Genomic DNA, 11267 nt, shown 5'->3' on the forward strand with positions numbered 1-11267 from the left:
GCCAGCAGGACTACTACATGTAGAAAATGGGCAGGACAATGGAGGGCCGGGAAGTCTGCAGGCCATAGCTCCTGGTGCTCAGATGATGCCCCTTGCCAGCCTCTTTATCTCCTTCCCAGCCCTGGTGGAGCCTCTGGTGGCTCAGATACCACTGAGGCCTCTCTCCCAGGGCAGTTAGGAGCAGGGGACAGTCCTCTGCCGCTCCCTGCTGGCCACTCCAAGCAAAGGCCCCAGGACACTCCTCTTCCTGCTTCTGTCCCCTTCCCGCGACCGCCTCTAGAGCCACCCAGGGTTCTCTCTCAGTACACCTGGGCACCCCATTAGACAGGACACCCCATTAGATACTGAGCCTGAATCAACCCAAGATGAACCCTCTCTCCGCCCTGGTGGGAGGGCTTAACCTCAAATGCCCTCGTCCTGCAAAAGCCGGGAGAAGAGAAAAATCAAAACACTCCCCGGTTCCAATATCTGCCGCTACATCTGATGCCAGAATACCTTCCACCTGTGCCAGGGGTCACGGACTCGGACCCATAGGAAAACAAATGCAGTCACGGCGCCAGCAGGCCCTGCGGGAAATGGCCTCACTGGCCGTTCCATGGAGATGCCATTTATCGATTCTCAAAGCTGAGGGTCAACCTTTGGACCCAGCATGGAAGGTTGAGGTCTGGTCACAGGCCGAGCACAGGTGCCGACAGCCCGGAGGATGGAAACGCAAAGGCCCATCCGACTGCTCGGTGGGGGACGTGGGAGGTGGGAGAAGGGTCCCAGGGGCTGCGCCCTCCACCTGTACAAGGGTGGGCAAAAGTAGGTTTACAGTTGTGAGTACGAGAAGCACAGTTTGTTCTTGTCTTGTTATTGATTGATTATTGTATTATGTGTTTGTATTGTTGCCATAGGAAGGACTGTAAACACACTTTTGCCCACCCTGGCACGGAAGAGAGTCAATGGGCTTCCATAGAGAGTTCTGGAGGGAGCGGATGAAATTACAAAAGTAACCAAGCAAAGAGCCGAAAATATCACTATCCAAAACGGGGAGAAGCGGAAGGAAGGGCTGAGAAAGCGTCCAAGCATTGAATTCCCATTTTCCGGTGACCGGGGAAGGAGCAGGCGTGGAGGAAGTGTGACGTACACGTTATTTGGAGATAGAGAAAACGAGCAAAAGAGTGAAGTCCAGGCCCAGCGCTGGCTCTGGGCTTAGAAATAAGAACCCCACTCTTACTCATAAACGCTTTGGGCTTTTATTTTTGCCAGGGGTAGGCATTAAATTGATTTTAAAATTTAATTGTAAACTGTAAAATGTGACACCAAAACACTGGCCAAATGAACCAGACATGGCCAGGCCATCTGCTGGCTGCCCACTGCCGGGCTGTCCGGTGGGCACAGGGGGGTCAGCGCGGTGGGGGGTGCCCTGGTGGGAGGCAGGATGGGAGCCCCCCCCAGGAGGCGCCCCCCCCAGGCCCCCCGCCCCCCCCCCCCCAGGCGCCCCGCCCTAGCCCAGCATGTGCTGGCAGCGCAGCCGCTCCTCCTCCCGCTTCTCCTCCAGGCGGCTCTCCAGCAGCCTCAGCTCCCTGTGCACCGCCTTCCGCATGGCCGGCTCCAGCTCCAGCACCTTCTCCAGGTCTGCCTTGGCCTCTGCCTCATTCCACACCTCTGCGTGAGCCCGGGCCCGCACATAGTAGGCCTTCACAATGCCTGCAGGGACGACAGGGGCAGCCCCATCCATGGGTCCTTACCAGCTTACAAACCCCTTAACCTTGACCAGAATCCTTAATGTCTCTCTACCCGAGCCCATGTCCTTGACTGTAAAATGGAGGTGATGATGACTCCCCACCTTTGTGCAGACCCTCCCAAGGCCTCATAACTAATTTTATACTCATGAATTTCTATCATTTTTCTTATAGAGCAGTGGTTCTCAACCTCCCTAACGCCGCGACCCTTTAATACAGTTCCTCATGTTGTGGTGACCCCCAACCATAAAATTATTTTTGTTGCTACTTCATAACTGTAATTTTGCTGCTGTTATGAATCGTCATGTAAGTATCTGATATGCAGGGTGTATTTTCATTGTTACAAATGGAACATAATGAAAGCATAGTGATTCATCACAAAAACAATATGTAATTATATATGTGTTTTCCGATGGTCTTAGGCGACCCCTGTGAAAGGGTCGTTCAACCCCCAAAGGGTTCTCGACCCACAGGTTGAGAACCGCTGTTATAGAGGCTCCCCAGATTGTGCGGGCTTCCGGCCCGACCCCTGCACCTGTCCCGGGTGGCTGTGACACCGGTGAATGGCGTGCCCAGTGCCGAGGACTGAGTGCCGGGCGCAGTACGTGTCTGACGCTGCTCCTACGAGATCAGACACCAGCGTCACATGCGCACTGTGGCGCTGACATGCCTGTGCGTCCAGCCCTGTGTTCACCTCCCAGTGTGCTCTCCATCGAGGGCCCTTTCCTTACAAGCCTGTCTCCGCTCCACACCATCACAGGCCTGGGAGCCGCTTGCGCGTCTGTCCTGGCGCACATTCCAGTGAGACGCCTGTGCAATGAGCTCTGCTCATCCATGCCCGCGACAGGCGTGCAGGCGGAACGGCGGGTGGCCGCAAGTGTAGGCGCCTGGATGGCGACGGAAGAGGGCACGGAGGTCTCAGCCCCGAGCCGGCCCCGCCCCGCCCACCTGGGTGGTGCCGCAGGATGTCGCTGGTGTGCTCCAGCACCTCGTAGTACTCCGCCCTCTTCAGCAGGCACTGGCAGTAGTTGAGGGTGAGGGTGTTGATCATCTTCTCCAGCTTCAGCCACTGCGCCTCCCAGGGCTTCTCCTGCCCTTGGGGAAGGGGCTGCCGTGAGCGGAGGCTGCAGCGTGACATCCCCTCCCCCTGGCCCTGGCCGGGACAGGGCTGCTCCCCCCGCCCCCACCCCCACCCCCGATGGCAGGGCGGGCAGCCCCCACCTTGGTCTGCAGGTTCCTCAGGCAGACGATGGCTTCCTGGTACTTGGCGGAGGCCTCCTCGTAGCGGCCCAGCTTGAAGAGCCGGTTTCCTTCCCCGTGAAGGATGGGCACCGCCTGCATCCTCTCCGCGTTGCTCAGGTTCCAGGTCTCCCTCTGGTACTCGCTCGGGGCCTCCACCTGGCCCGGGAGGTGCAGGTGAGCCGGGGCGCGGGGGAGGGGGGGCTCGGGGGAGTGGGGGGGGGGGCAGGTAGGGACCCAGCACCCGCTGAAGTCAGCTCTGCACTTCCCGCAGGGAGGTGCCCCGGGAAGGAAGTCACGGCCCAGGGGCCCACCCTCACTGGCCCTTCCGTGCCAATCAGGCACAGGCACCTGCTGGTCAACAACTTTACTTCCAACAGCCAGAAGCTGCCATAACACTCCTGCCATTAGAACAAGACTCGGCATTGCCATCTGCTGGGAACTGTGGTTATAAAGGTACAGCCGCGCCACGTCTGTGCTGAGCACCTCGGAAGCGCTGCCCGGGGCAGTGTGCACGCCCCGCCACTGTTCACACCGGCCCCGTGGGACGCGGGTCTCATTTGTATTTACGCGTGTCCCTGGGCTGAGCCTAGGCCGTGACCATAAGCCGGGCTTGGCCCGCTCCCACCCCCATCACCTGGGCTGTCAGTCACTCGGGAGAGTCCGGTCTGAACCCGCAACCCGCAGGGACTGGGATGAAGATAGAATCTAAACTTTTGAAGACAAAACTGGAAGTTGAGACCCCATAGAAGAAAACTGTTTCCGCGTGAAAACAGATGACATTTTAAAAAATTGGTGCCAAACGAGCTTTTCCCTGGGAAAGGCAAAATACCCTTTTTGGGGGAGGGGGAGAGTGTTCAAATTCTCCTGCGGTTTATGAGCCCTTTCCAGGTGAGGGCCAGTGACCGATGGGGTGAGGCTCCCAGGATGCCCACGACCCCTCGCTCTCTGATGCTGGGCCAGCCCTCCACCCCCCCCCCACCCCCCTACCCTCCCACCCCCGCAGAGCCCCACCTGCAGCAGCTCGATCACGAAGAGCAGAGGCTGCGGCTCCTTCTGCAGCTCGTCCAGGTCCTCGTAGCCCAGCGTGTGGTAGGCGAACATGTTGGCCAGCCCGCACGTGTGCACGTGCCACTCGGTGGGGTCCTTGCCCTCCGCCATCTGCCGCAAGCTCCGGGACAGGATGGGGTAGACGCCCGTGTGCTGGGGGAGATGGGCGGATGGCATCGGGGCTGTCTGCTCAGCCGGGCCTCAAGCAGCCCACTCCCAGCCCCACAGCCCTCAGTATCCCACAGCCCTCCTACACCTGCCCCAACACCCCCCCCCCACACACACACTAACAGCTGTGGTACCTGCGGGCAAGGCACTCCATCTGTTCGCTCCTTCCGTCCTTAAAATGACTCAGCAAAGGAGGCACCACTGTACCCCTTTTACAGATGAGGACCCTGGAGCCCAGAAAGACTAAGTGGCTTGCTTACGGTCACACCGCTAGGAAGTGTCCGAGCCGGGACCCAAGCCCAGCTCCCGAGGCCACGCCGGAGCCACGGTGCCACGCTGCCTCTGGCGGCCCTGGCTGTCAGGCTAATGCCTTTCTCTCCCACGGAGGCCCTGAGCCCCCCAAGCCTGGGACTCGCGGGAGGGGAGTGAGGAGAGCAGTGAGGGCTCTGGGTCCCTGAGGTCCAGGTTGGCATCCTGGCCAAGCTCTGGTGAGCAGTGAGCCCAGGGCGCCCGCCGAGCTCCAGGCGCCCCAGGTGGCACGTGTCCAGTAGTGGGGCTGTTGCAGGGGTTCAGTGAGCTAATGCGGATGTAGGTCCAGCTCAGCACAGCCTCGGCCAGCCCGGGGAGCTGGGGTTGCCACCCCTGAGGCAGAACAAGCCTGGGAAAGCCAGCCCCTTAGCCTTAGCTGCCCTCCCCTGTCCATCCCCCGCCCCCCCCCTCCCCCCTGGCGGCACTGGAAAGCCCCACAGGATGGTCTCTGAGAGCCCCGCTCCTCGGGCTGGGTCCTGACAAGGCCCCTGCCAGGCTCTGCATGGCAGCTCCACACTATTGGGAAGTCACCAGCATGAGGATGAAGGTCACCCCTCCCTGCCCCCGCCAGCTGGGGTCAGCCCCGAACGCCCTGGGCTTCTCTGTGAGAGAGGTGACCAGATGGCGTGTAAGCCTTTGGGATTAGGGCTGGACTGTGGGGAGGGGGGGCCGGGGCGGGGGGGGGGGGGGCGCTGGGGAAAGGCCCAGGATCAGCTTCCTACAGGGAGGAGGTGCTCCGGGCCCCGACTCACAGGCCCTCAAAGGCCTTGTTCCTCTGGACACCTGCTGCCCAGGCACTGCCAAGGCCTGGTCAGCACAGTGCCTGTGGGATGCCACCGGGGGTGGCATAAAGTCTCAGAAAGGAAGACAAAGGCCAGAGAAGGGGCACAACTCCAGAATCCCACCCCCACTCGGGCAGCAACTCAGAGGGAGGAAGGAGGGAGAGGGTCCCGGCTCTGGGCCCCCCCCTCCCCCCCTGCAGCCAGCAGGGAAGCCAGAGTCCCAGGAGACTCACTCAGCCCATGGCTGTGCCCATGGCGGCAGGGATTCCCCACACCGCCCCTCTCTGGGGCTCTGGGACAGCCTGCTTCTGCCTGAGGGGCTCTATCCACCCTGGCAGTCACACCCAGGCCTCACTCAGCTCCCACACTGGGATGCTTCACCCCTCCTTTGGTGAGGACTTCTATAGATTAGTTGCTAACATTTAAACACTGAGAGAGTGTACACGCTTGTCTCAAAAACTCAGACTATCCACTTGCCTGCCCAGTGGGAGCTGGGAGCAGGCGACCTCCAGTCAGCAAGCTCCTGGCTCCCAGTGGGACTTTAGTTTGCAGCCTCTGGCCTCATAAGACGGCACCAGCAAAAATTCCCAGAGGCCAGCGCCCTCCCTAAGGAGTGGGGATCAGGGGGGAACAAGGAGGGATGTATTTCAGGGCAGAAGCTCCAAGAGCCCCTCTGGTTTAGGGGAGGGGAGGAGGGGAGGGAGGGAGGCCCCTGGCCTGGAGAGACTGTCCAAGCAAAGGGCTCTGCAGGGGCTGACAAGCAGCAACTGCTAGGGGAGAACAGGCCTCTTAAGGTCTTGGCCAAATAGATATGCCTGCCCCACTGATGGCTTAGTCTTTCCAAAACTGAATGATGAAGTGAGGAGCTGCCCCATAAAAGAGAGGGGCCCCCCAAATGAAACCTGCCACGCCTTTCACCCTTCCTGGCCGGGTGCTGCCTCTCGTCCCACTTCTAGACCTGGCGAACTCCTATTCATCCTTCAAGACCCAGCTCAATCACACCTTCTTGAAGAAGTTCCCCTAAAACCCCAAGGCAGTCAGCTGCCGCTCTCCTGTGGCCCTATAGCACGCTGCCCCGGCTGCGTTACGCCATGGCACTGGCTGCCCCGCCCTGTGTGTGCTTAGGTGTCTGTTCCTCCTCCAGAAGTCCAGTTCCTTAAAGGCCAGGGACTTTGCCTGCTTTATCCCTAACACCCCCATTTCTCCAGCCAGCCGCGACATCGGGGAGTGCTGTTTTAGGCTCCCCCTTCCTGAGACACAGCAGCCCTGAAACACACAGAGTGGGTGGCTGGGCCCCGTAGAAATCAGCCCAGGGTCTGGGCCGGCCTGGCCTACTTACGATGGTGTCACACCAGAACTCCGCCACCTCGCGGACCCGCATGGACGTCAGCAGGAGCTCCCAGACCTCCAGCTTGAACATGTTCCCGATGATCAGGTGCATGGGCTGCCCCGCCTGCTTGCTGTCGTCGATCACTGTCCGCTCCTCGTCGCATTTCATGGTGCGGAAATGGAAGGTCACCTGGTCCCCGAGAGAGTGGGCCCTGGTCTAGACACACCTCCCGAGGCCCAGCAGGTGCCACCCCGCTGTCACCGACTCTCAGGGCTGGCCTCAGGCTCCGCTCCCCAGCTCCAGTCAGATGCCTCAGACCCCCCAGAGCACCCCCCCCCTGCCTGCACTCCCCCAGGGATGAGGAACCCCCTCCCCCATAAATGACCCTCGTCCCACTCTTGAGAGCTCTGTTGGGTCAGGATGTCCTTCCTTAAATCAGCCCTAGGACTGAGACCCCCGACACAGCCCATCACCCAGGGGAGCCACCAGAGACTTGTGGCCAAACAGCAGGATCCCAGAGAGCCCCACCTTCTCACCTTCTCACTCAACATCTGGGGCTCCCGAAAACTCCCAAAGCCCATCCCCCATCCCATGCTGTAGTTTAATTTGCAAAGTACCAAAATGCCCAGCGAATAGACACCCGTTCAGATGCCTCAGGGCTCACAATCCCAGGAAGGGCCTGCCTGGCCATTTTTGGCAAAGCTGAGACCTGTCTGCAGTGCCGTGTGGCCAGCGGGCTGCGGAGGCTGCCGTGGCCCCACTCACTCGAGTTCCGGTGATGAAGTTTGGGAGCTCCCCCAGGCCCCCGTGCAGAATGGTCTTCTTGATCCCTTCCACGTTCAGGAGCAGAGCGGCATCCATGGCTGTGGGAGCTGTCCAGCCTGGGTTGATATAATCTCACCAAAGGAAGGCCCTCAGGCTAAGACCCAGGGATTTGCCCTGCTGGGGAGGGGAGGGGTGCGAATTAGAGGAGTGAGGCAGGGTGGTGCCCCATGCTGGCTCCAGGCTGCTCCTCCCTCAGGGCCACTCCCTGGCAACCCAGCCTTCTTCCCCATCCATCCACTGCTTCTCTCTCGGGGATGGGAGCCCAGGCCTGACACATTATTGCATCAGCTTTGGTTTTGTCCCACGTCAAGCAGAGAGGGAGTCACCTGGAGCCTTCTTAAAGAAGACAGCGTTGAGGGAGCGAGCAGTAGTGAGGACTCGGGCCACCGAAGGAGAAAAGGAGAGACTGACCCAAAGCCCCTCGCCCTGCCTGTCCCTGGCGGTGGCCCTGGTCTCAGGTTCTTAGTCTCTTTGAACCCCAGGCTGGGCCCTGTGGACTGGGTGGTCCCTGCTCTCCCTCTTCCCTATTTCTCCCTCCTCTTCTCCCCAAACCCTATCCACCCACAGGAGGACAGGACGTGACATTGTGGAGGGAGAGGGCTGGCAGGTTTCTAGTTCGGGAGAACACTGAAACGGTATGAAAGCAGGGCAGCTTGGATGAATTTGAGGAGCCCTCCCCAGCCCCATTCCAGCCTCTCCTGCAATGTCTGGCTGGGGGCAGCGGGGGGTCTCCCCTCCTTTTTGGGGGGAATCCGCAGAGCTTATTCGGAGTATCAGGGATCCCCTTTCTGCTCCCAAGTGAAAAATCATGTAAAGAGTTTGTGTCTGGTGCCACCTTGTGGCAGATTCAAGTTTTTTACCTGGTCTTTTCAAGGTCCTGAGGATGATGAGGATTCTTTCTGACACCACAAAACCTTTCTCTTCTGGACGCCGGCTGACCTCTTTCCTAGAGATGGGAAGAACGCTGCCACAGGGAGAGATGGGAGTGCGAGTGAGCCAGGCAAAGCTGCATGTGAAGGGCTGACCTTGTGGCTTTAGGTGTCTCCTATCCCTAACTCCATTTCCCCAACTGAAACGGGAAAATCACTTTCCTGCCTCCCTCTCCTGGAAGTTGAGAGGCCTCCCTTGAGCAGTGAATGGAACCCCGAAACCCAGCACCCCTGAAAGTCTCCCTTAGCGGCTGGCATAGAGGAAACCCAGCCTGGGCCAACTGGTCTGGGCCCAGGAGCCCAGACTGAGGCAGCAAGTCAGACCCCCTCCAAGACTCCCCCCACCTAGTGCTCAGACCCCTGCTTCCTGAGGGCCCAGCTCCCGTCTTCTCTGGGGGCAGGGAGTCAGGGTGGGGGGCAGAGATCCTCCTCTTCTGTCCCATCCTTTCTTGGACACACAGCAACCTAGAGCATCGGAGGTAAGATGAACTCTTAGATGAAAACTACAAAGGAAAATAAAAGTGATCACCACACAGTCCAGGGAGGGAGGGAGGACACGCAGCAGGGGTGGGGTCCTGGCGATGTCCTGGGTGACGGTTACATGAGGGTTTGCTTTCTCAGTATTCATCATACTGAGCCTCATGGTTTAAGCATGTTTCTGTTTGTGACATAATTCACACGGGTAGGAAAGGCTCTAATCATGCCTCACACTTCAACCTCTCCCACTGTTTCAATGGCTTCCCTGTGTAGAAGGGTCAAAGGGCACACGCTGGGGTTGCAGAGTTACTGAGAGGAGGTAGACTGACAGATTGGGCCCCTGGGTGGCAGGGGTGGGAGGTGGGGGGCCGGCCTGAGGGAAGGGGGTGTTACAACTGATGCCAGTGGTTTCGGTTTCACGGCTGAGAAGAATGAGGTGCTAGGGCCTCAGCCTCCAGACAGACCCCCAGCCACCCTGTGGCCCCCAAACTAACCTCCTAATGGCCTTCATTAAAATGCAACTCCAATAACCCCACTGCCCTCTTCAATAAGGCTCCCCACTGCCTCCGGTCAAATCCTAAGCCCCTTCCTGCCAAGAGCCCTGCGCTCCTGGCTCTTACCACCCAGGCCCCTGCCCTCCCTCTCGCTCAGCCTCTCTGGCCCTGGGTCCTGGCAGTCTCCGGCTCCCAGCATCCGCTCATCTCCTCTCGCTGTCCCCTAACTCCTTAGACAGCAGCCTACATATGCCAAGGGCAGCCTGCTCTGACCCCAGCTCCAATGTGGGTCCTGCCCCTTTCCCTCCCCTCGCCGCCCCTTGCACTTCCCACCTGTGGGATTTTGCACAGTTTAAAGTCTGCTGCTTCCCTCAGTCTGACAGTCCCCGAGGACAAGGAAACTGGGGAAGCTTTGCTGTTGGACAGGAAGCCCCCAGGGCAGGGCTGGGCAGGGGTTGGGGCTGGACCGCAGAAAGCCTCAGCCTGGGACAGCTGATTGGTTTTCCTCTTTACCAGGAGGATCAGGAGCCCTGCACGCCCCCCCCCCCCCCTCCTCCACCTCCATCTGGGGCCTGCTCACCTCAGCCCATCCTCCACCCCGCACCCTGCCCCTGGCTCCACCGCTTCCCGCAAAGGCAGGGGGAGAGCGCCTTCTCATTGAGAAGCAAATGTTTCTTCCTCCCTTTCTCATTGCCATGGAAACTGCTCTTCCTTCACCTCGCCTGCCAGTTATGGTCCTGGGAAAGGGTGAACCGCCCAGACAGGGAGGGTGTTCACTCATTCCTTCCTGAGGCTCAATGAGACCATGGAACCAAAGGCTAGGAATTCAGATGTCAGAGTCAGACACCCGTGCTTCAGACTCTGTTCCGCCCTGAGCAAGATACTGCACCATCTGAGTCCCTGTGTTGTCCTCTGTAATTGGGAATACAAATCGTATCTACTGCATAGAGTTGCCGGGAGGATTAAGGCAGAATAAAGAAATGCACTTGGCACACGCATGCTAGGGGCTGGACAGATATAAGCTGTTGTATCGCTGAACATGAAGTGCCAGGCATTGCGGCCGCTACTGACAGGCAATTGCAGCAAGAGGACCCCATTTGAGGTCCTTGTGTTGAAGGGTTTCACTCTCACTAGTCTTTCCCACACTTTCAGCTCAGTTTTCCTAAAAATAATAGCACTTGCTTTTCTCCCCTGTGTTTCATTGATAAAGGACATGAATTAAATCCCCTGATTACAATGACAAATACGAGTGGCATAAGCAGGCTGGGGAACTTCTGAGGCTGGGAAACAACTCAACCAGGGAACAAGGTGAACGGTGAACGGGAGCAGTGACCATTGTAAAATCACTGTGTTGAGCTGTCACCAGCCTTTTCAACAACAAAATAGGTAAAATATCAAAGGGGGCTGGGAGACACAGGGTGATGTTTGTTGGGGTGGTGGTTTAAGGTGCCTGCAGTGCCCAGGAGTTGGTATCCAGGAGGTGGTGAGATATTCCTGTCTGGGAGAGGTGCAGGCTGAGAAGAGGCGGTGGTGTGGTCGTGAGGCACATGGACCCTGGTCCCAGACCAGCAGTTAGTATCCTTGTCCCTGCTACGTACTAACTGAGGGAAATCCGGAACCAACCTAACCTCTCTCTGTACCCGAGTCTCCTCATCTAGACACAGGCTGCAAGGAGGGTCAAATGGGCTCATAGTATAAAGTGCTTGGAACACAGGTACTTGGTGCATAGTAAGTGCCCCATATGTGTTCATGGTTCTCACCATTCCACTGGGGGGGGCGGGGGGGGGGGAGGGAGGGGGGCAGATAACTGAGGCCGGAGAAGTGGGTGTGATCACCCAGAGATGAAGATGAGACTAAGGACAGAGCTTCAGGGAGCCCACCAGCAAGAGAGTGGCCACAGGGGTGAGGAGTGGGAGGGAGACCCGATGAAGATGGCA

At 58.7% G+C, this 11267-nt stretch overlaps 1 protein-coding gene across 1 annotated transcript; it reads right to left on the bottom strand.

Moving 5' to 3' along the window:
• Positions 1-1485: 1485 nt before the first annotated feature.
• AIPL1 (aryl hydrocarbon receptor interacting protein like 1) lies at positions 1486-9613 on the bottom strand. Its single transcript, XM_036342191.1, has 7 exons — positions 8291-9613; positions 7371-7547; positions 6615-6794; positions 3981-4169; positions 2949-3125; positions 2676-2817; positions 1486-1692 (listed from the first exon to the last, which is right to left on the bottom strand). Exons 2-7 carry the CDS (start codon positions 7464-7466, stop codon positions 1490-1492), a joined length of 987 nt encoding a protein of 328 aa, XP_036198084.1. The 5' UTR covers positions 7467-7547; positions 8291-9613; the 3' UTR covers positions 1486-1489.
• Positions 9614-11267: the final 1654 nt, after the last annotated feature.

This window comes from Myotis myotis, unplaced genomic scaffold (genome assembly GCF_014108235.1).
Source record: "Myotis myotis isolate mMyoMyo1 unplaced genomic scaffold, mMyoMyo1.p scaffold_m19_p_17, whole genome shotgun sequence".
Taxonomy (NCBI): domain Eukaryota; kingdom Metazoa; phylum Chordata; class Mammalia; order Chiroptera; family Vespertilionidae; genus Myotis; species Myotis myotis.

Coding starts and splice junctions, on each gene's coding strand:
- AIPL1 (XM_036342191.1), bottom strand. CDS start 7,466: ATGGATGCCGCTCTGCTCCTGAACGTGGAAGGGATCAAGAAGACCATT. Junction 4,170..6,614: donor AGTTCTGGTGTGACACCATC/GTAAGTAGGCCA, acceptor CATCTCCCCCAG/CACACGGGCGTCTACCCCAT. Junction 2,818..2,948: donor TGAGGAACCTGCAGACCAAG/GTGGGGGCTGCC, acceptor CCCCAAGGGCAG/GAGAAGCCCTGGGAGGCGCA.